Source organism: Artibeus jamaicensis, unplaced genomic scaffold (genome assembly GCF_021234435.1).
Source record: "Artibeus jamaicensis isolate MK-2021 breed Jamaican fruit bat unplaced genomic scaffold, CSHL_Jam_final contig_558, whole genome shotgun sequence".
Lineage (NCBI taxonomy): Eukaryota > Metazoa > Chordata > Mammalia > Chiroptera > Phyllostomidae > Artibeus > Artibeus jamaicensis.
Window position 1 is genome coordinate 4,261,160 of NW_026521886.1, and position 26,543 is coordinate 4,287,702.

Genomic DNA, 26,543 nt, shown 5'->3' on the forward strand with positions numbered 1-26,543 from the left:
ACTTATTTGAACAAATAATAAAGGAGAATTTCCCCAATCTGGCAAAGGAAATAGACTTCCAGGAAATCAAGGAAGCTCAGAGAGTCCCAAAGAAGGCAGACCCAAGAAGGAACACACCAAGACACATCATAATTACATTAGCCAAGATTAAAATGAAGGAGAGAATTCTAGAAGCAGCAAGAGATAATGGGACAGTCACCTACAAAGGAGTTCCCATCAGACTGTCAGTGGATTTCTCAAAAGAGACCTTACAGGCAAGAAGGGGATGGAAAGAGATATTCCAAGTCATGAAATCCAAAGACTTACAACCAAGATTGCTCTATCCACAAAGCTTTCATTTAGAATGGAAGGGCAGATAAAGTGCTTCTCAGATAAGATCAGATTCAAGGAGTTCATCATCACCAAGCCCTTATTATATGAAATATCACAGGGACTTATCTAAGAAAAAGAAGCTAAAAAAGATGAACAGTGAAAGGACAGCAAACTCACAGTTATTAACAACCACACTTAAAACAAAAGCAAACTAAGAGGACAGCTTGATCAGGAACAGAACCATAGAAATAAAGATCTCATGGAGGGTTAGCAACAGGGGAGTGGGAGAAGAAGGGGGAAAAGGTACAGAAAATAAGTAGCATAGACGGTAGGTAGAAAATAGATAGGGAGAGGGTAGGAATAGTATGGGAAATATAGAATCTAAAGAACTTGAGACACGTGGTCATAAACTAAAGGGGGGATCGTGGGGGTGGGGTGTTCAGGGTGGAGGGGAACAAAGGGGGAATAGAACAACTGCAATGGCATAATCAATAAAATCAAATAAAATTTAAAAATAAAATAAAAAATAGTTAACCAATATGAATGAAATTAAAAAACCACAATAGGGTCAATAACAATGAATGGTAAGTAAATATTCCTAATGTTAGAAAGAGAATAAGAATATTATAAGAAAGAAAAAGGAGAATATGAGATTTCTACAGTAAAGAAAAATGATTTTTTTATTTCACAAAAGTATATTTTATTTTGCACTGAAAACTTTATCTTAAGAAAGTAAGGATATATGACAAACAGAAAATATTTGCAACTTTTATCACAAAGGGTTAAAACTTTTATATATGGGACATTTTCAGCATAATAAAGATAATAGCTATAGTGAATCAAAAGGCTTTAATGTGTTTTTTTTTACTTTATTGTTCTTTAATTACAGTTGTCTGCATTAAAAAAATGATTTTGAGTGGATAGAGGAAAAAAGCAATAATAAGACTAAAAAGACTATAGGAATCCAAGCTAAGAGAGGGGAAAAAAAATCCAAACTCAAATATACAGGGGTAGGAGGAAGGAAAAATGTGGTAAGATAGGGGTAGAGTAACCTATGAGGTTTGAAATAAAAAATAGTGAATAGGAATAGTTGAAGAAAAACAGCCATAACCACGGCACGGCATCCATGCCAAACAAGCAATGATCTTAAAAATAGGGAGAAAATAAGAATACTATAAAGAAGGGAAAAATAATGTGATATGTAAAGAAGGGAAAAAGAATGTGAGCTGAATAAGAAAATAAATATGATTTTGAGAAGGTAGAGGGAGGAGAAATAGAGTAAAGAATAAGAACAAGACATAAAGGGGAAAATAAAATTTAAAATGAGCCCTGGCTGGCATAGCTCAGTGGATTGAGCGCGGGCCTGCGAACCAGACAATCACGGTTCAATTCCCAGTCAGGGCACATACTGGGGTTGCAGGCCGGTTCCTTGCAGGCCAATTACCAGCAGGGGACGCAAGAAAGGCAACCATACATTGATGTTTCTTTCCCTCTCTCCTTCCCTTCCCCCCTAAAGATAAAGAAATAAAATCTTTAAAAAAAAAAAACCAAAAAAACATACTTTAAAAAAAAATTTTAAATGAAAATAAGGAAAAGCAGAAAGAAGAAAAATGAAGACAAAGGAAGGGTAATAACCCTTCAGCAGGGCTTCTAACCTTCACTGTGAGATTTGAAATAAAAATATAAAACAATAAACAAAAAGGGACATCTTTTGGCTCTAGGATGGCATGGTCAGCAAGCTACAGTTCGGTTGACGAAAGCGGGGAAAGACCCTGTTGTCGCTAGGAAGAGGCTCTGAGGTGGCAGGGACCACGGAGATCTGTGTCAGGACTCAGAATCCTCATGGCTCTGCGCTGTCTAGGCCGTGATGGTGGCAGCTGCAGTGGATGGGCCCAGCCTAGATCATCTGTGGTTGCTGAATAGTAGCCAGGGAAAGAACTCTTGAGTACCCGACTGAGAGGTCATGACTCTAGCCACAGCAGAGGGGGCTTGGATGGGCCCTGGTTGTTGGCTTGGAGTGAAGGATGAGGAGGCAGCATCAGAGCAGAGCAAGTCTGTGGAAGTGTCACATCTTCATAATACTTCCAAGGCAGGTTCATCAGTCCAGATGGCTCATCCTTGTAATATATGTGGCCCTATCTTGAAAGATGTTTTGTGCCTGCATGAACACCAGGAAACACACTATGGACTGAAACCTTACACATGTGAGGCATGCGGGAGATGGTTCTCATTTGGTACAAACTTCCTTCAGCACCAGAAGCAGTACAATGTAGAGAGATCCTTAAGGAGAGACAAAGGCAAGACCTCATTTGTAAAGAACTGCAGAGTTTGTGAAGAACCTCATCTGTCAGAGAAATCATATACATGTGAGGAAGAACAGAAAAACTTCCAGGCCTGTTTGGGAAGTCACCAGCAAAAGGCAACCCACAGCAAGAGGAAGACAAGTGGCAATGAGGGTGGGGAGGCCTTTCACATTGGACAGATGCCTTATAGCTGCAGCGAATGTGGGAAAGCCTTCAGCTGTAAAGACACACTTGTTCAGCACCAGAGAATCCACACTGGAGAAAAGCCTTACAAGTGTAGTGAGTGTGGGAAATCCTTTAGCCGCAAAGACAACCTTACAGAGCACAAAAGAATTCACACTGGGGAAATGCCTTATAAGTGTGGTGAATGTGGAAAATATTTTAGCCATCGTTCCAATCTGATTGTGCACCAGAGAGTTCACAATGGAGCAAGGCCTTATAAGTGCAATGATTGTGGGAAAGTCTTCAGACACAAATCTACACTTGTTCAGCATGAGAGCATCCATACTGGAGAAAATCTGTATGTTTGCAGTGATTGTGGAAAATCCTTTGGCCACAAGTACACCCTCATTAAACACCAGAGAATTCACACTGAGACAAGGCCGTTTGAGTGCATTGAATGTGGGAAATTTTTTAGTCGAAGCTCTGACTTTATTTCACACCAGAGAGTGCACACTGGTGAAAGGCCTTTTGTGTGCAGCAAATGCGGGAAAGATTTCATAAGAACCTCCCATCTTGTTTGGCACCAAAATGTTCATACTGGAGAAAGGTCATATGAGTGCAATGAATGTGGGAAATCTTATAGCTTAAGCTCCCACCTCATTCAGCACCAGAAAGTTCACACTGCAGGAAGGCTTTAGGAATGCTGTCAACAGAACAGCACTCATTTGGAAAGGGGCTCTGTGATTTCTCTTTGAGAGGAAGACTTTAGTCAGATGTTGATCTTCATATATCTGAACATTAACATTGGGGAGATACTATATAACTGATGGGTACAAGGAAAGTTTTCAGAGGCTATATTGCACTTTCAGACCCGCTCAGGCTCCTTGCCAGATTTCTGAGTGTCAGTGTCTGGTGGAAAACATTTCAGCTCTATCAACTAAGTTGTCCTGATATCCTCAGAGAAGGCAGAACTTTGTTACTGTCTCCAATCTCTGGGGGAATTAGAATAAACCTGAGTTAAGTGAGGGGGGGGGACTCATTTTCTCCTTGCTGACTAGTAAAGGTGTGGAAATGACCTGTGTTTAGCTAAGAGGACCTGAGTTATGTTCTGGTAGCATGAAAGGGTTTATTTCCCTCATGGACATTGTTTGTCTCATGATAGTGTTGATGGATTTTTCCAGACTTCCAAGCTACTCAGCCTGAAGAACTACTTGCCTCATGTTGCTCTGATTTGTGTGATAATAAAGATATTATTTGAGCCAAACAAACAAACAAACAAACAAACTATAAACAAAAAGAATAAAAATAAAAGACAAAAATAATGAATTAGTTGTAATACAATTGAAGAAAAAGAAGAAATATTAAAAGATTCTGTGAGAGAAAAAAATAACACAAATTCTGAAGAAAAATGAGGTGGAACTTATCTCAGAAGACTTTGGTGTTTGCCTTCTGTCTTCTCCTTCTGGATCCACCTCTGGCCTTCTTCTTCTTTTTTTTTTTTTTTAAGATTTTTATAGAGAGAAGGAAAGGGAGGGAGAAAAAGATCGATGTGTGGTTGCCTCTTGTGCATTCCCTACTGGGAACCTGGCCTGCAACACAGGTATGTGCCCTGACTGGGAATTGAACTGGTGACCCTTTGGTTTACAGGCCCATGCTCAATCCACTGAGATACACCACCCAAGCACCTCTGGCTTTTTATTAGCTCAAAGCCCACGTATGGGTCCTCCATCTTCTGGCAGCACAGCATATATAACATTCGCCTGCCTCTAGATGGGGCTTTCATTGAAATTCAGAAGGTGGGATGACTGGGTCTCCCCTACGAGGAACTGTTCAGTCTTCTGGGAAATCTGTGGGTTATGTTCCCTTGCCCCTGTGCCACCTGTATTGGTCTGTTCTAGCTTATTTCCAATAATATATAGTTTCTGATGAACTAGCTGTCTGACCCAGGGGCAGATAGAGTCTCTCCCTCTCTGGCACTCTCCTAGTTGGTATTTGGTGCTGTAGCTATGGGTGTGCTGCCCACTGTGTGTGTGTAGCCTAGATTTCCCTGACTTTGTATATCCCCCCAAGTTACCCCTGGCCTGGGTCTGGGGGTTCCCTGCCCTGGGAGGGAGCCACAAATGTGTGATTTCTGTCTAGACTTTCTGAGATTGCAGGCCCCTTGCATGGGTTATTTCTCCTTCATACTATAAAATCTCCTTACTGGCTATTGTGAAGTGTCTTCTGTATTCCTTTGCTTCCAAAGTTCATATCAGCTATGATTCCATTGACTGTTTAGGATATTTGTTGGAAGATCAGCCAAGAATCCGAGCTGGTAGCAAGAGCAAGTGGACTCAGCTTCCACCTACTTGGCTGCCATCTTCTCCCTCCACTTTTGCTTATAAGCAAAAGCGAAGAGATTTCTGTTTTTTTTCCCCTGATAGTTTTTCTTTTACAAAGTGAGAAATAAAATTCAGTCTGGTCCTCAACCCCTATCTTTCAAAAGAAAGAAATTTCTAATGTAGTGACCCTGGGAAACAAAGGGACAATTATGGGACCTCAGGGGGCTCACCTTCATCATCTAGGGTATGCGAAAAGCTCTCAGGACACAGTGGGAAGCTATCAGACAGAAGACTGGGGCCATGATGATTCCCCTCACCTTGTGCCTAATAGCCACAGCATGTAATGCTTCGGAGCACTTCTTTGTGCCTGATGCTGTCTAGGAGCTCCAGTAGATGATCTCACCTCATCTTCCTACTGCAGGGAGATGGTACAGGTGAACAAATGTAGATGCAGTAGTAAAACAACCTGTCCAATCCACACAGGTAGGCAGCAGGGAGTTGGAGTCCTAAGTCCCATCCATTCCACTCCACTCCAACACTGGCCTGGAGTATAGTTCATTCTCTTTGTTCCTCTCACAAACTTAAATGGCCTCCACCATACTTAGCTGGGCTCTGCCAACAGCTTCCTCTCAGGTTGCCTGTTCCTGTTCACACCAAGGTGTGGCCACCAATGTGATTTTCATAAAATTCCATGCTGGCTTCTGAGAGTTCACACCCAGGGCCAATTCCACCTGGCTCAGTCTGCCATTCCAGCCACCTGCCCTTGTACTGCCTGTACAAAGTTTCTGTCCATACCTGCACAATTGAGCCTTTTCTATGGTAGGGCCTTTGTACAGGCTGCCCCTGCTCCTGGAATGCCCTTACTCTTTCTTGTCTATCTAACACACCCAAGACCCTAGTCACCTGTTTGTGAGAGGAGTCTCCCTCCCAGGACTACTTAAAGCTATGGTGTCCCTTCCATGCCCTTCACCTGTTTGGGTCATTTTGTTTGTACCAGAGAGCCATTTAACTTATGTGATAATTTGTGTTTAGCTGTTACTACACTTCTTTGACTCCTGTGAGATGTGTGAAAGTCTTCATGTTAAAGGAAGATGGAAGTAATCCCACAGCTAGGAGCCTTTCCTCCTCACTCTTCCCCTCAGGGATACCACAGAGGTCTCTGGAACTTCAGCTGTTACTGATTATGAACCTACATTTACACTTGCCATTGTTTTCTGTGGTAGTGCCCAAACTTTGGTGTTCACATGAAGTCCTACACAGGCTGTGTACAGATGAACTTCACGGGCAGTCTTAGGCATTAGATGATGTGGTAGGCAAGATAATGGTTTCCCCAAACTGTATATCCATATCCATGGAACCTGTAATACACAGTTGGTTTTCCATATTTATAGGTTCTGCATCCATGGATTCAACCAACTATAGATTAATATTCAGGAAAAAATGTTTTGTTTTTACTGATATGTACTATGTAATTAGGAATATGATGGTTGTGTCTGTACTGAACAGGTACAAATATTTATATTGTCATTATCCCCTAAACAGTACAGTATAACAATTATTTTTTAAATATATTTTATTAATTATGCCATTATGGTTGTTCTATTCCCCCCTTCATTTCCCTCCACCCTGCACACCCCCTCCCCCACCATTCCCCCTTTAGTTTATGACCACATGTCTCAAGTTCTTTAGATTCTAATTTCCCATACTATTCTTGCCCTCCCCCTATCTATTTTCTACCTACTGTCTATGCTACTTATTTTCTGTACCTTCTCCCCCCTTCTCCTTATCCCACTCCCCTGTTGCTGTCCATCCATGAGATCTTCATTTCTATGGTTCGCCTCCTGACCCAGCTGTTCTCTTAGTTTGCTTTTGTTTTAGGTGCAGTTGTTAATAACTGTGAGTTTGCTGTCCTTTCACTGTTCATCTTTTTAATCTTCTTTTTCTTATATAAGTCCCTGTAATATTTCATATAATAAGGGCTTGGTGATGATGAACTCCTTGAATCTGATCTTGTCGGAGAAGCACTTTCTCTGCCCTTCCATTCTAAATTAAAGCTTTGCTGGATAGATCAATATTGGATGTAGGTATTTGGATTTCATGACTTGGAATACTTCTTTCCAACCCCTTCTTGCCTGTAAGGCCTCTTTTGAGAAGTCCGCTGACAGTCTGATGGGAACTCCTTTGTAGGTGACTGTCCCCTTATCTCTTGCTGCTTCTAGAATTCTCTCCTTCATTTTAATCTTGGCTAATGTAATTATGATGTGTCTTGGTGTGTTCCTTCTTGGGTCCAACTTCTTTGGGACTCTCTGAGCTTCCTGAATTTTCTGGAAGTCTATTGCCTTTGCCAGATTGGGGAAGTTCTGTTTTATTATTTGTTGAAATAAGCTTTCCACTCATGGCTGTTCCTTTTCCCCTTCTGGTACCCCTATAATTCAGATGTTGGAGCATTTAAAGATGTCCTGGAGGTTCCTAAGCCTCTCCTCATTTTTTGAATTCTTGTTTCTTCATATTTTCCTGTTTGGTCATTTTTTTCCTCCTTCTGGTCCACTCCATTGATTTGAGTCCCAGTTTCCTTTCCATTACTATTGGTTTCCTGTGTATTTCCATTCATTTCAATTAGTTTAGCCTTTGTATGTTCCTCTAATTTGTGACTAAAATCAACCAGTTCTGTGAGCATCCTGATCACCAGTGTTTTGAACTGTGCATCTGAAAGTTTGGCTATTTCTTGATCACTTAGATTTATTGGCTCTGGGGCTCTGAGTTGTTCTTGAGCCGTGTTTTATCTGTTTGTGCCTGTTATGTATGAGGAGCGGAGCATTAGTTGTTTACCAGGGTGGGGTCACCCAAGTCGCTGGTTTGTGATACTGTATGTGGGGGTGGGGTCAGAGAGGGACAATGGCAGTTCCCTCTGCTGCTTCCTGCCACTGGGGCCTGCGTGGTCCATCTCACTGCTAGCTCCTTCACCAGTTTATCTGAGCGTGCATGTGTAACCTCGATCAGCCCTCAGTGGGTTCACTGCCTTGTGCCCTCAGTGAGTCTGCCTGATTCTTCACACCTGGGATCTGCCCATGGCTGCTGGTGCACCCGGGTTGGGTGCCCGGGTTGGTCCAGTGGATTTCCTGCCCAACCCCGATCTGCTGCTGGCTCTTCTCCTCTTACTGGTTTGGCCGAAGGGTTCGTTGTTGTCGGACTTCCATGTAGTTCAATTTTCTGTAGTTTGGCTGCGTTTTTGTTGCTAAAACTTTGTTGTTTTTAAACTTAGTTGTGGGAGAAGGCGCAGTGCTTCCACCTATGCCTCCATCTTGGGGGAAGTCTCACAACTATTTTCATAGTGTTTACATTATACTAGGTATTGTAAATAATCTGGAGTTGATTTCAAAGTAAATGAGAGGTGTTCATAGGTTATAGGCAGATACTATGCCATTTTATATAAGAGGACTTGAGCATCAGCATACTTGGGAATTGGTTAGGTCCTGGATCCAGTCACCATAGATACCAAGGGACAGCGATCTAAAATTTAATGGCATAGGGGAATTAGGTTGCTAATCAGCCTACTTTAAGATTGGAAAAATATCCTGAATATTTTGGTGGGCTCAGTGTAATCACAGGCTCATAAAAAGTGGGAGAGGGAGTCAGAGAGGGAGGTGTGACAATAGGAGCAAGGCAGGGCAATATAAGTGTTGACTTTGAAGACAAAGGAAGAATCTACAAACCGAGAAGTGCCAGCAGCCCCCCAAGGCTGAAGAAGGCAAGGACATGGATTGTTCCCCAGAGCCTCAAAAGGACTATAGCCCTGAAGACACTCCAATTTTAGCTCACAGAGATCTGTTTTAGATTTCTGAATTATAGAAGTATAATATAATAAATTCATACTGCAACTTAAGCCAGTAAATGTATACTGATTTTTTTCAGCTGCAATTGGAAATGAATGTAGGGATAATTATACTGCATTTTCACCTGGTGTGGATTTAGACTCTAACCTCTCAGAAGAGATCATGTCACTGTATTTGCACATCTCTTCTCTCCTCCAGAATGCGAACTTGTTTAGAACTTGGAGTTGCATTGTGTTTCTTTTCCCATAACAGTGCTTGGCTCAAAAAAAGTGCTCAAAACATGTGATTTTCTTTGAGTGTGTCTTGTCTCTGAGGAATGGCAAAGTATTCTCTAGCTTTATTCTAGATATTTTGGTAGTGCCCAGTTGAGGGCTGAGCAGCCATATGTGTTGAGTAGAAATAGAGAAAGGGGGAGAGAGTGGGTTTTGTCTGGAGCCAGGGGCTCTCATATCTGTGCCACAGGGAACACTTTCCACCTCTGCACTGTTCCAGGTCCACCCTCTCATGGCATGCCCCCTCAGATGAAGAAGATCCAATACTGGCACACTTCCCTGTGATAATATTGCTCCAAAAATTCACAGTATTGGGAAGGTAGAGAAATAAGTTTCAGCAGGGCTTCTGGGCCTTAAGTCATGACTCTGATCTGAAGGAAGTGTTTTTGCTGGTGAAAAGCCTTGTGTTTCTCTGGAACCTGAAGATTCAGCTATTCTTCCTGACCCATGTATTTTTCCTGTGCTCCATGCCAGTGGAGATCATCTACTGTTGAGATTCTCAATGCTGCAGGATGGGCATGACCTCCCACAGGATGCGGAGACTATGCCTGCATTGTCCAGCTGTCCTTTCAATGACAGCTGACTGCTATCTCACAGAGGTCCTCTGCTCAGCCCAGGCAAATCTTTGCATGAGACAAATCTGTTTCCTAACTTGGCTGTTATCCACAATGTCTCTCAATAAGCCCAAATGCCTCTAAGTAGCTTGGGGCAATGTCCACCACAAGTAGGCAGGCTTCTGCATCTGCATCTAATGCTCCCAACCTCTCACAGAGACTTTCAGTGCAAGGCAAAGCCCATATTCTAAACAATCACCACCCAGGTGCCAGATCCCAGATCAGTAGAGTGGAAAGTCAAATCCCTCCCCTTTGAAAAATGCTGGAGTAACCAACCAAAATGTCCATTTTTTGGTGATTTGTTTAAGAAATTATGCTACATATATGATGAAATACTACACTTCTGTTTTAGATATATTGTTGAATAAAAGAAGAATGGATTAAAGTCGAGTTATATATGTAAAAAAAGAATATGCAAATACATATCTTTATATATTCACTTTGCTCAGTATTTTTCTTCAAGAAAACTTGGTGGGACTTCTGCCAAGATGGAGGTGTAGGTGGGAACACTTTTTGTCCTCGCACAACCAAATCTAAAAATAATAAAGTTTTAACAATAATAAACATAACCAAACCACACAAAAAATCAAATACGGAGTCCAGAAACAATGGACCACTCAGCTAAACCAGTGAGAGGAGCGAAACCAGCAGCGGTGCCAGTCGGGCAAAAAAGATCCGGGTGGTGCACAGGCAGCCAGGGGCACAGATCCCAGGTGCGGCCTAGCTACAGGCGGAACCCAGGGAAGAGGCACTGCTGGCTGTCTGCAGTCGGTCCTGCATTTGAACGCAGATAAACCAGTGAAGAGGTGAGTGTTGAAACAGATCTCTCAGGCCCCAGTGACTGGCGCAGGGTGGCAGACTCGCACATTTGCACTCAGATAAGCAGGTGGGGGCGAGCAGTGAGGCAGACTGGGCAAGTGGAGAGGACCGCCATTGCTCGCTCTCTGACCCTGCCCCCACATACAGTGTCACAAACCTGCGACCTGGGTGGCCCCATCCCTATAAACACCAAGGCGCCTCTCCTCCTATGTAACAGGCACAAACAGATAAAAACATGGCTCAAGAACAACTCAGAGCCCCAGAGCCAATAAATCTAAGCGACCAAGAAATAGCAAAACTTTCAGATGCACAGTTCAAAACACTGGTGATCAGGATCCTCACAGAACTGGTAGATATTAGTCACAATTTAGAGCAACATATGAAGGTTAAACTAGTTGAAATGAATGGAAATGTACAGGAAACCAATAGCAATGGAAAGGAAACTGGGACTCACATCAAAGCAGTGGACCAGAAAGAGGAAAAAAATGACCAAACAGAAAAGGATGAAGAAACAAGAATTCAAAAAAATGAGGAGAGGCTTAGGAACCTCCAGGACATCTTTAAATGCTCCAACATCCAAATTATAGGGGTACCAGAGGGGAAGAGGAACACCCACAAGTGGAACACTTATTTGAACAAATAATAAAGGAGAACTTCCCCAATCTGGCAAAGGAAATAGACTTCCAGGAAATCCAGGAAGCTGAGAGAGTCCCAAAGAAGTTCGACCCAAGAAAGAACACACCAAGGCACATCATCATTACATTAGCCAAGATTAAAATGAAGGAGAGAATTCTAGAAGCAGCAAGAGATAAGGGGACAGTCACTTACAAAGGAATTCCCATCAGACTGTCAGTGGATTTCTCAAAAGAGACCTTACAGGCAAGAAGGGGTTGGAAAGAAGTATTCCAAGTCATGAAAACCAAAGACCTACAACCAAGATTACTCTATCCAGCAAAGTTTTCATTTAGAATAGAAGGACAGATAAAGTGCTTCTCAGATAAGATCAGATTCAAGGAGTTCATTCTTACCAAGCCCTTATTATATGAAATATTAAAGGGACTTACCCAAGAAAAAGAAGATAAAAAAGATGAACAGTGAAAGGACAGCAAACTCACAGTTATTAACAACCACACCTAAAACAAAAGCAAATTAAGAGGACAGCTAGATCATGAGTAAACCATAGAAATGAAGATCACATGGAGGGTTTGCAACGGTGGGGGGGGGGGAGAAGGTCCAGAAAATAAGTAGCATCAATGGTAGGTAGAAAATAGATAGGGGGGAGGGCAAGAACAGTATGGGAAATATAGAATCTAAAGAACCTGAGACACGTGTTTATGAACTAAAGGGGGGAGAATGGTGGGGGAGGGTTGTGCAGGGTGGAGGGGAATGGAGGAGGGGAAATAGAACAAATGTAATGGCATAATCAATTTAAAATAAAATTTAAAAAAAAGAAAGAAAACTTGATGGAATATACCAGAAGTTGGCAAATGATTCCTGTGAATGGCTGGCTAGTAAATATTCTAGACTCTGTGGACTAAAGATCTCTTTTGCCCCTCAGCTCTGCTGTTACTGTGTGAAAGTATCACAGGCAATCTATAAGTGATGATTGTGACTGTGTGTCAATAAAACACTATTTACAAAAACATTTGGTGGGTGGAGTTTGTAGTAAACAAAAATGTTGAAGCTTGTAGAGAAAAATATGCAGGAAATAATTAAGGAGTAACTTGGGATTGTAAACCATAGTCACTTGCCAGACATGTAAAACTTCCCTCACTGCAATGAACTAAATCCTTTCTCACTTAGAATACTTAGATATTCCAAGGTCCAGAAATATTTGAGTCCTTTCCTGTAGCAGAGCTATCAATTTGATCTCAAGAGAAAGGGGCTTTGGTGGAGGAAGTTTAGAGCATCAATTAGGAAGTCTTGGGCTGCAAGTAACTGAAGGGAACCTGAACAAGAAGGGACATTTGTTGCAACAATTAGCATCTAGCAAAAAGTCCAGGGCTGATTCATTTAGTATCATATACCAATCCACAGAACCCATGGGTCTAGGACCTGGGTCTTTTCCCCTGTGGATCAACCTCAGCAGTCTCGTCCCAATCTGTCATCACTGCAAGACAGTTACTGAAGTTCTAGGGGGGCATGCAGACTTGAAAAGACTCAGCAGAGAAAGAGCCCATCTTTTTCTCTACAGCTTTTTAAAAGAGAAAACCTTTCCCAAAGCCCCTTTGTAGATATTTCTGTATGTCTTCTTGGCCAGGATTGTGCCACATGGCTGAGTTAAACTAACTGTGGGGAAGGAAATGATATTGCTACAACTAGTTCATTCAAAGCAGGATTTACCAGTAAGCTGGGTTGGGGTCTGGTTGCTGTATACAAGAAGAATAGGGAGATGCCTATGGGGAACATCCAGCTGGGTATGCTAGAGTTGGCAAATAAATGGGGTGACTTGATTCTATACCCTGATACATCTCTCTTGGTGATCCCAGGCTCAGGAAGAACAGCTGCATCCATCTGGACAGTAACAAGATTAAGAAACACTTTAAGATGAAGGGGGTAGGAACCCTTGAAAATTTTTTTGGTTTCTGGTTTTGATTGAAAAATTTGATTCCCTTGTGGTTAAACTCCTGGCATCTCCCTGGCTCTGAATTGGCAAGCAAACTGTTGACACCCTCCATTTTTAGCTGCACTGGACTCTCATTGTTCCCTGTTACTAGGTTGTCAGCTTTTGTGACCTGGGTTCCTATAAGGCCTCCTGCTCATCTACGTATGCCTACTCTCACTCTAGTGATCTACACAGGGCTGTGGAAAGGTGTTCTTAAAGGGCTTCCTTGCCTTAAGCCATGTTGATGGGGCATGAAGACCAATTCCTTGGTGTGTTATCTGAGGGCTTCTGCGATTGGCCTCATCTCCTTTTCCTGCATCCTCCTGTGCTTCAACCACCCTGCAAATGGGTCCACCTCCTGTTCCTCACCTGCCTGATACATTCTGACCTCTGAGCCTTACTCCTGATAATCTTATGGCTGGTCATGCCCCCCAGCCCCAACCCCACTGGTGGCACTCAGCACTTCCTGGGCATAGGAACCCCTTCTTCAAATGAAACTGACACTGAATTGCAATATGGAAAACAAAACAAAAGTGATCTTTCATTAGTAAAATTTAATAAGTTCAAATTCAAAGTATTTGCTCATTATAATCAACCAGTGAGAACAATAATGCTTTCTTGAAGAACACAAACTGAACCTAGGTATATTTGACAGCTGTATTCTTCTATTAGCCCCAGCATCCAAATCACTTTTCTTTTGTGTTCTATTGTTCAGTGTCAAACCATCCTGCTTCACAAAGAGAGCTAACAAATAGCCAAAGGTTTATAAGAGTCCTCCATTGCAATATTAAAGTGAAAAATGGATTGAAAGAAAAATGCCATCTCAAAGCTGAATCTCTAACACTAACAACAGGAGGGCAGAAGTGCCTAGTTTTGAGCTGCAAGTATGAAAGTCAGAAAAGAAGCACAAGGGCTTAAAAAAAAACACTAAATCAAACCATTGCTTGTCTAAACACACCAACTAGAGGAGCCAAGAGGCTGGGTCTGGAAAATTAAGAGCTACCTCAGTCCTGGCCATGTAGCTCAGTTGGTTAGAACATTGTCCCAATATGCCAAGGTTGTGAGTTTGATCCCCAGTCAGAGCACATAGAAGTACAAACCAATGAATGCATAAATAAATGGAACAACAAATCTCTCTTTCTCAAACCATACATAAAGAAAAGTTAAAAAGAAAAAGAGTTTACTAAAAAAAGAACTATCTCAAACTATATGTATGTTTCTCCCTAGAATTTCAAGAGATTGCACTCAAGCACTGGGTTATTCTGGGCACTATGCTTTGAGAAATGCTGAGTGTACTACTACTACTACTACTAGCAGCTAATAAATATTTACTGTTTTAGTGCCATACAGGCACTCTGCTACCATTTTCTCATTCAACCCTCACACCAAACTTATAAAGAATTTTTCTTCCCATTCTGTATATCAACAAAATAAGGCTTTAGAAAGGTTATTTTGCCCAAGATCACACAGCTAAGTAGCAGACCTGGGACTAAAGCCAAGATCTGAAATCTAATGCATCCAGAAAAGTGTCCTGACATGCTAGCAATGCCTCTCTAATCCAGGGAAATGTGACAGCTTTTATATTCAGATAGGTGGAGCAGATGTAGGGGTTCCATTAAAAGGAGGTCAGTCAAACAGAGACCTGTGGTGGTTCCCCTCAACATGGACACCACCAGCTAATACATCTGCTGAAAGGAACTACTCTGCTTTTGCAGCAAGAAAAAGAACCCACAGATTAGGACCCTTCACCAGGGAGAAGAGTTAACTTATTTTAATTGAGATTCCTGGCATGCTCAGAAACCAAGAACTCAGATTAAGAAATGCTACCCTGTACTGGCCATTCAAAGACTCATACATGCCAGGAATTGCAGAAGGCAGGTTGGTATAACTGCAGAGAGATAGACATGACTCCTACCATGTCTAGCCTACTAGGGGACAAATTACCTTGGGTCTAACTAGACCCCCTTCATGGTGGCAGAAGCAGATTTACAACTGGCTTGTTTCCATGGACATGTCTCTCCAGCCTGGGTTAGCAGCTAGAACCTGGAGATATGGAGTAGTGGTCACCACAGTCACACAACTGTATACCAAGGAAAAGCTGTCTTGATCCAGGAATGTCTCCTTCTGGTAAAGTTCTAGGGGATTTACCAACCACTCCTGCTTAAAACAGAGACTTGTGTATGGTGAAAGTCTTGAGAAATTGTTGAATATCATCTATCAAAATGCATTCTTCGAATTCACTGTGCTTCCAGAGGTATCGATGGTAAGTAAAACAGATGAATTTCCCAGGTGATTTTTTATCCTCACCTAAGGTTATATTTATTGATGAGAAAGGGAGAGAAAGAGGGAGAGAGAGGGGGGGAGAGAGGAGAGAAGGGAGAGAGGGAGAGAAGAGGAGAGAGGTGAGAGAATAGAGAGAAGGGAGAGAGGGAGGGAGAGGGAGAGAGGCATTGATATTAAAGAGAAACATTGACAAGTTGCTCACATACACACCCCAATTGGTGATTGAACATGCAACCTAGGTATATGCCCCAACTGAGAATTGAACCCATAACCTTTTGGTGTATGGGACAATGCTCCAATAAACCAAACCACCTGGCCAGGGTTCCCAGGTGTAATTTCTAAAATATATTTTGGGAGTGGCTGTTTTCTGATTATGTTCAACTGTGGGCTGAAGAAGGAATTTACATTCTTCTTCTTCAACCTTGAGAAAGATATTACAAAGATTATATAAGAGGGTGGCTGGCCACCAAAGTGGCATGCTTTCTCTCTTATTTACTACAGAGCCTGGCTGTGTCTGGGTTGAGTGGTGTAGTTAAGTTGTGTTCATCCAGGACCAGCCTGTAAAAGTCCATGTGTGTTTCAGAGCTAGTCAAGGGCAGCCTGTGTAAGTTCAATCCAGGACCCTCTGTAACAACCCAAGAGAGGACCATGGCTACAGAACCCTGCATCTCCTTTGCTGACACAGTCCCAGCCAAGGGCAGAATCTCTCTGCTCACTGTGGTTGGGCTTGAGTGGCAGGGATGTTATGAACTTGTAGCCCACTGCTAGCACTGTTTTGAATAATATTGTTGCAGCAGAAGAGTATTCTGCATGAGAATAGATGGTCTTTATAAGACTGAAGCTTGAAGAGAGCACAAAGTCTTCCTTTACACTACAATTTTGAGATCATGACCTTTCTCAGAGACTAGTTCCAAAGTCCTTGGTCTTCCAAATGTTGGTCATGTAGCTATAACCTACTTTTCTAGCTTTTATACCAAAGGCATTGGCCCAGGCCAACTGGTCCACCTCTGGCCTTCATTCAGCTATTCAGATCATGGAAATCCACGATCTCACTATCAATTGCACACATGGGTCTGCTTTCCTTTCATCCTCTGAGGCCCTAATAGAAGGCCTGCTTCTTGGCAATGATATTCTTAAGTCCACAGCAGTGTGAAATTCACCCTGTATTCCTCCTGTGCCATCACTACATTCTGCCTGGTTGTTCCTTGTCCACCCTAAGCAAGTGGAGGTTCCTGAGGGTGGGCTCTGTACACACCCCTTGTAGTGACCAGTCCTTGCTGCTCTGCACATGGGCTAGTACACATTCAAAGCACATGTATGGATGCCCAAGATCTCTCTCCATTTCTAATTCCTCCTTTGCAGACACAACAGGAGGTTCTGTAGCAATTCTGACCTCAGTGCTCCTTGCCTTCTTCCACCAAATCTGAAGGTGGGGGGATGAGATCTCGAGGATTCATCCTGGCAACCAAGCAGACATCATAGCTGTCATGCATGAGGACATCGATAGCTATAACATTCCACTGATTTTCCCATGGGTCCAACTCCAATATTTTTTTGGAGATAACCTCTTGGCGATCTGGAAAACAGCAAAAAAGGAAGACAAAAACATCACAGGGGTATTAAACTCAGAGGTCATAATCACAGTATTGAATAACTTTCTCCAAGAGACCAAAAACTAACAAAAAAACAAATCAAGTTACTTTATTTATTTACCTTTTAAAAATTTTATTTAGTTATTTTTCAAGTACAGTTTTTTGTCTATTTCTCCCATCTCAGCCTCCCCTGCCCCGCGTCCCCCACCTCCCTCCCATTTCCAAACCCCCTTAGTTCTCATCCCTGTGTTCTTCCTATTTGTTCTTCCAAATCCCTCCCCCCTTTTCCCCTTAAATTCCCTTCCCTCTCCCCTCTGGTCACTGTCTCCTTGTTCTCTATTTCAGGGTCTTTGCTTTTATTCTGCTTGCTTGTTTGTTTTGTTGTTTAGCTTCCTGTTAAAGATGAGATCATATGGTATTTGTCTTTCAGCACCTGGCCTATTTCACTCAGCATAATGCTTTTCAGTTCCATCCATGTTGTTGCAAAGGGTAGGAGCTCCTTCTTTCTCTCTGCTGCATAGAATTCCATTGTGTATATGTACCACAATTTTTTGATCCATTCATTTACTGATGGGCACCTAGGTTGCTTCCAACTCTTGGCTATTGTAAATTGTGCTGCTATGAACATTGAGGTGCATAGGTTCTTTGGAATTGATGTTTTAGGATTCTTGGGATATAATCCTAGCAGCGGAATTGCTGGGTCAAAAGGCAGGTCGATTTTTATTTTTCTGAGAAAATTCCATACTGTTTTCCATAATGGTTGTACCAGTCTGCAATCCCACCAACAGTGAACTAAGGTCCCTTTTTCCCCACACCCTCTCCAACATTTGTTGTTTGTTGCTTTGTTTATTATAGCCATCCTGACCGGTGTAAAGTGGTATTTCATTGTGGTTTCAATTTGTGGTTTTAATTAGCTAGTGATATTGAGTGTGTTTTCATGTGTCACTGGATCTTCTGTATGTCCTTGGAAAAATGTCTGTTCAAGTCCTTTGCCCACTTTCTAATGTGTTGCTTGTCTTCTTAGAGTGGAGTCGTGTAAGTTCTTTGTATATTTTGGAGATTAAACCTTTGTCTGAGGTATCATTGGCAAATATGTTTTCCCATACAGTTGGTTGTCTTTTTAATTTAATACTGTTTTGTTTAGCCATGTAGAAGCTTTATATTTTGATGAGATCCCATTTGTTTATTCTTTCCTTTATATTCCTTGCTCTAGGGGACATATCAGTAAAATGTAGCTGCGTGAAATATCTGAGATTTTCTTGCCAATGTTCTCCTCTAGGACTTTAATGGTGTCACACCTTATATTTAACTCTTTTATCCACCTTGAATTTATTTTGCTATATGGTGTAAGTTGGTGCTCAAGTTTCATTTTTTTGCACATAGCTGTCCAGTTCTCCCAACACCATTTGTTGAAGAGGCTATCTTTACTCCATTTTATGTTACTGCCCCCTTTGTCGAATATTAATTGACTGTAGAGAGTTGGGTTGATTTCTGGGCTCTCCATTCTAATCCATTGGTCTATGTGCCTGTTTTTATGCCAGTACCAGGCTGTTTTGATTACAGTGGCCTTGTAACACAGTTTGATATCAGGTATTGTGATCCCTCCTACTTTGTTCTTCTTTCTCAAAAGTGCAGCTGCTATTCTGGGTCATTTATGGTTCCATAAAAATTTTTGAAGTGTTTATTCTATGTCTGTGAAATATGCCATTGTTACTTTAATAGGTATTGCATTGAATCTGTAAACTGCTTTGGGTAGTATGGGCATTTTGATGATGTTAATTCTTCCAATCCATGAAAAAGGCATATGTTTTCATTTGTTTGTGTCTTCCTTGATTTCTTTCTTCCGGGCTGTGTAGTTTTCTGCACACAGGTTTTTTACCTTTTTAGTTAGGTTTATTCCCAGATATTTTATTTTTCTTTTTGCTATATGGAATGAGATTTTTTCCTTGATTTCTGCATCTGCTGATTCATTGTTGGTATACAAAAATGCCTTTGATTTCTGGATATTGACTTTGTAGCCCGCTGTTTTGCCAAATTTATTAACCAGTTCGAGCAGTTTTTGGGTGGAGTCTATAGAATTTTCCATGTACACTATCATGTCATCTGCAAACAGTGACAGTTTTTCTTCCTCATTTCCAATTTGGATGCCTTTTATTTCCTTTTCTTGCCTGATTGCTGTGGCTAAAACTTCCAATAGTATATTGAATACAAGTGGTGAAAGTGGACATCCTTGTCTTGTTCCTGATCATAGTGGAAAAGTTTTTAGTTTTTGCCCATTGAGTATGATGTTGGCTCTAGGTCTCTCATATATGGCCTTTATTATATTGAGGAATGCTCCCTCTATTTCCACTTTGCTGAGTGTTTTTATTATAAATGGGTATTGTACCTTATCAAAAGCTTTTTCCATATCTATTGATATGATCATGTATTTTTTGTCTTTGCTTTTATTTATGTGATGTATTACATTTACTGATTTGCGAATATTGAACCATCCTTTCATTCCTGGGATGAATCCCACTTGGTCATGGTGTATGATCTTTTTGTTATATTGTTGGATGTGATTTGCCAATATTTTGTTGAGGATTTTAGCATCTATGTTCATCAGTGATATTGGCCTGAAGTTTTCTTTCTTTGTTGTATCTCTATCTGGTTTTGGAATTAGGATGATGCTGGCTTCATAAAGAATTTGGGAGTTTTCCATCCTTCTGGATTTTTTGGAATAGTCTGTGGAAAATAGGGGTTAGCTCTTCCTTAAATGCTTTGTAGAATTCTCCTGTGAACCATCTGGTCCAGGGCTTTTGTGTGATGGGAGTTTTTTGATTACTGCTTCAATTTCTTTTGCTGTTATTGGTGTATTGAGATTTTCTGCTTCTTTTTCATTGAGTTTTGGAAGATGGTATTTTGCTAGAAATGTGTCCATTTCCCCTAGGTTTTCAAATTTCTTGGCATACAGTTCTTCATAGTAATTTCTTACAATCCCTTCTATTTCTGTGGTATCAGTTGTAATCTCTCCTCTTTCATTTCTGATTATGTTTATTTGTGTCCTCTCTCTTCTTTTCTTGATGAGCCTACTTAAAGGCTTGTGTATTTTGTTTATCTTCTCAAAGAACCAACTCCTGGATTCATTGATGCTTATAATTGTGCTTTTAGTTTCTATGTCATTTAATTCTGCTCTAATCTTGGTTATTTCCTTCCTTCTGCTTGCTCTGGGCTGTCTTTGTTGTTTTTCCTCAAATTCTTGCAGGAATAGGGTTCGGTTGTTTATTTGAAATGTTTCTATCTTCTTTAGGTAGGCCTGTATTGCTATAAACTGCCTTCTCAGGACTGCCTTCTCTGTGTCCCATAAGTTTTGGGTTGTTGTGAGATCATTTTCATTTGCTTCCGGGAATGTTTTGATTTCTTCCCTAATTTCATTCTTGACCCATTCATTGTTTAATAGCATACCATTCAGTCTCCATGATTTTGGGTCTTTTGGGTTTTTTCCTTTGGGGTTGGTTTCCAGTTTCAGTCCCTTGTGGTCAGAGAAAATACTTGGTATGATTGCAATATTCTTGAATTTGTTGAGTCTCATTTTGTGTCCTATCATGTGGTCTATCTTTGAAAATGTTCTATGTGCATTTGAAAAGAATGTGTATTTAGCTTCTTTGGGATGAAGGGCTCTATATGTATCAGCTAAGTCCATTTTTTCTAGGGTGTTGTTTAATGCCATAATATCTTTGTTGATATTTTGTTTGGAAGATCTGGCCATTTTTGATAGTGGGGTGTTCAAATCCCCTACTATAATTGTGTTGCTGTCAATATCTTTCTTGAAGTCCTCTAAGATTTTCTTGATATATTTGGGTGCCCCTATGTTTGGTGCATATATGTTTATGATGTTTATGTCTTCTTGGCGGATTCTTCCCTTAAGTATAATGAAGTGACCTTCTGCATCTTTCTTTATGACCCTTTTCTTGAAGTTTATTTTGTCTGATATGAGAATTGCTACCCCAGCTTTTGTTTCTTGTCCGTTTGCTTGGAAAACTTGTTTTCAGCCTTTCACTTTTAGTAGGTGATGGTCTTTTGTCCTGAGGTGGGTCTCTTGTAGGCAGCATATGTGTGGGTCATGCTTTCTTATCCATTGAGCTACTCTGTGTCGTTTGATTGGAGCATTTAATCCATTTATGTTTAAGGTTATTATTGATAGGTACTTATTCATTGCCATTTTTGTACCTGTATTCCTGTCTGTTTCCCTCTTTTTCTTCCTTTCCTTAAAGCAGTCCTTTTAGTATTTCTTTTTTTTAAATATTTTTATTGATTATGCTGTTACAGTTGTTCTATTCCCCGCTTCATTCCCCTCCACCCTACCCCCCATCCCCACCATTACCCCCCCTTCAATTTATAACCATGTGTCTCAAGTCCTTTAGATTCTATATTTCCCATGCTATTCTTGCCCCCCCATCTATTTTCTATCTACTGTCTATGCTACTTATTTTCTGTACCTTCTCCCCCCTTCTCCTCCTCTCACGCCCCTGTTGCTAACCCTCCTTGAGATCTTCATTTCTATGTTTCCACTCCTGATCTAGCTGTCCTTTTAGTTTGCTTTTGTTTTAAGTGTGGTTGTTAATAACTGTGAGTTTGTTGTCCTTTCATTGTTCATGTTTCTTTAACTTCTTTTTCTTACATAAGTCCCTTTAACATTTAATATAATAAGGGCTTGGTGATGATGAACTCCTTGAATTTGATCTTATCTGAGAAGCACTTTATCTGTCCTTCCATTATAAATGAAAGTTTTGCTGGATAGAGCAATCTTGGTTGTAGGTCTTTGGATTTCATGACTTGGAATACCTCTTTCCAGCCCCTTCTTGCCTGTAAGGTCTCTTTTGAGAAATCAGCTGACAGTCTGATGGGGACTCCTTTGTAGGTGACTGTCCCCTTAGCTCTTGCTGCTTCTAGGATTCTCTCCTTCATTTTAATTTTGGCTAATGTAATGATGATGTGCCTTGGTGTGTTCCTTCTTGGGTCCAACTTCTTTGAGACCTCTGAGCTTCCTGGATTTCTTGGAAGTCTATTTCCTTTGCCAGATTGGGGAAATTCTCCTTTATTATTTGTTCAAATTAGTTTTCCACTGGTGGCTGTGCCTTTCCCCCTTCTGGTACCCCTATAATTCGGATGTTGGAGCGTTTGAAGATGTCCTGGAGGTTCCTAAGACTCTTCTCATTTCTTTGAATTCTTGCTTCTTGACTCTTTTCTGTTTGGCCATTATTTGCTTTCTTCTGGTCCACTCCATTGATTTGAGTCCCAGGTTCCTTTTCATTGCTATTGGTGTCCTGTGCAATTCCATTCATTTCAATTAGTTTCGCCTTCATATATTTGTCTAATTTGTGGCTATAATGAACCAGTTCTGTGAGGATCCTGATGACCAGTGTTTCAAACTGTGCGTCTGAGAGTTTTGCTATTTCTTCATCGCTTAGATGTATGGGCTCTGGGACTTTGAGATCTTCCGACATTTTTGGTCTTTTCTGGCCCTTTAAGTGTGAGAGGCGGTGCCTTGGACTCCCAGGTTGCTGGGTTGTGACCCTGAATGTGGGGGCGCGGTCAGAGCAGGGAAATGGCGACCCCCTCTACTGTTTCTCACAGCTGGGTGAGGATTAGCGTCTTAGGTGGTTCACCTGGGCCGGCCACTCAAAGTCGCTTGGTTATGATGCTGTATGTGGAGGTGGGGTCAGAGCAGGGAAATGGCAGCGTCCTCCACTGCCGCTCGCTGGGACCCGCCGGGCCCGGGTCCAACCTCCCACTCCCTTGCCTGTCTGCCCGCGCACCAATGTGCGACTACAGTCAACATGCAGCACCACTCCCCCGCTGTCTCCCCCGCGGTTGCTCGCCTGGTGGCTCGCTGAGTCGCTCACTAGGTCCAACCCTGCGCCTGGAATCCGAGCATCTGGATTCCGAGGGTCTGGATTCCGTGCCTGAGTCAGGCTGACCGAGACCTCCTGTGCAATCACGCTTCACCAGCCGCTGGTTTTGCCCCTTACCGGTCAGGCTGATGAATTTGTTGTTAACGGTTCCGGAAAGTTCAATTGTCCGTGTTCTGGCTGTGCTTTCTATTGCTAATATTTAGTTGTCTCTAAACTTGGTTGTGAGAAGGCACGGTACATCCACCTATGCCTCCATCTTGGCGGAAGTCTAGTATTTCTTGTAGAGCTGGTTTGGTGAAGGTGTATTATTTTAGACTTCTTTTGTCTTGGAAGCTCATTATTTGTCCTTCTATCTTGATTGAGAGCCTTGCTGGGTAAAGTAGCCTTGGTTGTAGGCCTCTGGTTCTCATTACTTGGAATATTTCTTGCCATTCTCTTCTTGCTTGGAGTGTTTCCATTGAGAAGTCAGTAGCTAACCTTATTGCGGCTCCCTTGTATGTTACTTCTTTTTTCTCCCTTGCTGCCTTTAAGATTCTCTCTTTGTCTTGGAATTTTTGCCATTTTGATGATGGTGTGTCTTGAAGTGGACCTCCTTTGGTTCCTCTTGATTGGGACTCTCTGTGATTCCTGGATTTGTGTGTCTTTTTCTCTCATCAAATTAGGGAAATTTTCTCTCACTACTCTTTCAAATATGTTTTCTATCCCTTGTTCTTCTTCTTCTCCTTCTGGTATTCCTATTATTCGTATATTATTACATTTCATATTGTCTTGCATTTCTCTTAATCCCTCTTAATTCTTTCTGAGCCTCTTTTTTCATTTTCTTGCTCTTTCTGTGAGATGCTTTCTACTTTGTCCTCCAACTCACTAATCCTATCCTCCACCTCATCGATCCTGCTTTTGAAACTTTCTACTGTGTTCTTCAATTTGGAAATTGTATTCTTCATTTCCTTTTGTCCCTTGCTGATATTTTCTGTTTTCTTTTTCATGTTGATGTAGTTTGCAGAGAGATCATTGTAGTTCCCCTGTAGTTTTTGATAGCTCATTGTGAGCTCTTTGAACTTCGTAATAACCAGTGCTTTGAATTCACTATCTGATAGTTGATTAGCCTCTATTTCATCTAACATTCTTTTTGAAGTTTCTGGTTTTTCTTTCATTTGGGGATTGTTTCTTTATCTTCCCACTGTTTGAGACTATTCTTGTTAGTCTCAGCTTCTAAAATTGATCGGTTCTGACACCCTGGGTTTATGGTGTGAAGTTGTGTGGTATAATACCTGTGAAGTTCAGTGGTGCAGATTCCTTTAGGTATCTTGATGTTCTCCGTCTCCACCTACTTTCATGCTGGTCCCTGTGCTGGTTGCCTACCACTGCTGAGTGTCCCGGCTCCAGTAGCCAACTCCTCCAGCACCCAGTCCTGTTACAATGGCAGCGGCACAGGGGCCGAGAGTGTCCCAGCTCCCGTAACTGACTCCTCTGGTGCCCAGGTCTGTCTCAGGGGATTGGGGTGTCTGGCTCACATAGCCGCCTCCCTGGCGCCCAGGCCCATCTGTATGGCAGCAGCACAGGGGCCTCCAGTGTCCCGGCTCCTGTACCTGACTCCCTGGTGTCCAGTCCCGTCAAGTTACTTTAAATTGAAGACAAAGTGTTCCTGACATTTAGAAAACTAAGAAAGGCCATGTTACAACTCACATTCAAAATTTAAGACATACCTATTTACAGGGCACACTATTGTGTAAAGTTGAAAGGATGTTCCAGTGTTATGTTAATGATTTATTAATAATGTGGGCAAGAGGTGAAACTGTCTACTTTCTACACTGGTGAAAGGAAGCATAGCCAGAGTCATATGACCTGTGAGAGTTGCTGATATCCCTGAGCTTATGTTTTCTTAAATGAAGACAGAGATGCTAATACACAGCCAGGGTCCTTGTAGGAAGAAATGTGGGACACTCTATCTGGATGATTTGAAGAGTTTACAAAGGGACTGTTGAAAGAGTGTGGGCAGGGTTTGGGAAGACCCACAATGGATGGCACAGTACCCCAGGACTAATAATAGCAAGGGTCTTTAGCACCTGAAAAGCAGCAGGGAAAGAATGGGTACTAGAACTTGCAGAGGGCAGCTGTCTGGTGAGTCCTGCCTGGCAGAAGCAGACGTTGGTAGGGAGGATAGATGCAGCCATCCTCAGCAATCCTTCAGAGAGAGGGTAGAGAGAATAAACAAACTACCTCTACCCTCCTCTCACTCAACAATTTATGCTCTTGCCTCCAGTTGGCTGAACCTAATCAGAAGCCAGAGAGGAAAGGAGCCATGAAGGCAACCCATACAAGTTAGGTTTGTAGGACATGGAGCATGAGAGAAGGGACAGGGTGATTCTGAAGGAGCAAATGAAAGATTCCTAGGCCAGCTGTTTTTTTTCACAATTGTGTTATGATTAGGGAAGATTATGAAAAATTGCCTAATACTGACATATAAAATTTAATATTAGAAAATGGTGCCCTGGCTGGTGTAGCTCAGTGGATTGAACACAGGCTGGGAACCAAAGGGTCACCAGTTCAATTCCCAGTCAGGGCACATGCCTGGGTTGCAGGCCAGGTCCCCAGTAGGGGGTGCATGAGAAGCAACCACAACAATGATGCTTCTTTCCCTTTCTCCTTCCCTTCTCTTCTCTCTAAAAATAAATAAATAAAACTTTTAAAATAAAAAAAGAAAATGGCTTATGTGTGCTTATAAAGGATATACATTTTGTAATTGTTGGGTTCAGTATTACATAAATGTTAATTAGGTCATGTTATTCAACTCTTCTACATATTCACCTATTTTTGTGGGCTAGTTCTGTCTGTTAGTTACTGAGAGAGCTATGTTAAAATTTTCCACTGAGATTATGAATTTGTCTTTTTCTCCTTTTAGTTCTGTCAAGTTTTAGTGTACAGTTTTGAGTCTGTTATTAGGTAAATATAAATTTTATCATTTATAAACTTATCAGGGATCCAAGATGGTGGCAGAGTAGGTAGAAGTTACATGCACCTCTTCCAAGTACAAAACTGTAATTATAACTAAATTATAGGACAATTGATCTGAATAACCAATTAAAGAAGACTAGCTGAACAGAAGTCTCATAACCCAGGATTTATACAAGAAGTTACATTGAGACTGATAGGAAGAGTGGAGAAACAAAAAGGGCTTGCACCACAAACAGGTATGGTGGTTGAAAATCAAGAGAGATATCTCAGCTGCAAAGGTCCCTTCTCAGCCTACACCAGGCTCTTAAGTCAGGAACACAAGAGCCAGGAAGAGGAATAAATGTAACATTTGGCTATGAAAATCAGCAGGGAGTCTGTCCATCAGAGAAAGACTAGAGTCTATTGGAAAACCAGGTGCCCTTTTAAAGGGCTAGCACACAAAGTCTCATTCACAGCTACTTACCCTAAGTTCTAACTGAGGGAGTGTGGCTCAGACTGGACTGGAATTATGGGAAGAGAGATGGGGTATATTGTGGCTCTGGAAAGAAAGCCAAAGGGACAGCCACCAGGGCTCCTGT

General features: G+C 41.6%; 2 protein-coding genes across 5 annotated transcripts in view; one reads left to right on the forward strand and one right to left on the reverse strand.

The window, feature by feature from the left end:
• The first annotated feature begins 2,275 nt into the window (after window positions 1–2,275).
• LOC119038338 (zinc finger protein 134-like) lies at window positions 2,276–3,804 on the forward strand. Its single transcript, XM_037130802.2, has one exon. The coding sequence runs from the start codon at window positions 2,276–2,278 to the stop codon at window positions 3,473–3,475; it is 1,200 nt and encodes a 399-aa protein (XP_036986697.2). The 3' UTR covers window positions 3,476–3,804.
• Window positions 3,805–6,840: 3,036 nt separating this feature from the next.
• The window catches only part of KBTBD12 (kelch repeat and BTB domain containing 12), a 112,529-nt gene continuing 92,826 nt past the window's right edge, over window positions 6,841–26,543 (reverse strand). For 2 of the 4 annotated variants that reach the window (XM_053670277.1, XM_037130794.2), the window contains 2 exons: window positions 16,918–17,100; window positions 14,998–15,548 (listed from right to left, as the gene is read on the reverse strand). In XM_053670277.1, the coding sequence (XP_053526252.1) occupies window positions 16,919–17,100 (182 nt within the window). In that variant the 3' untranslated portion in view covers window positions 14,998–15,548; window position 16,918. Of the gene's footprint in view, window positions 10,351–14,997; window positions 15,549–16,917; window positions 17,101–26,543 lie in introns of those variants that run through there. The other 2 variants (XM_053670274.1, XM_053670273.1) reach the window with 2 other exon arrangements.

Coding starts and splice junctions, on each gene's coding strand:
- LOC119038338 (XM_037130802.2), top strand. CDS start 2,276: ATGACTCTAGCCACAGCAGAGGGGGCTTGGATGGGCCCTGGTTGTTGG.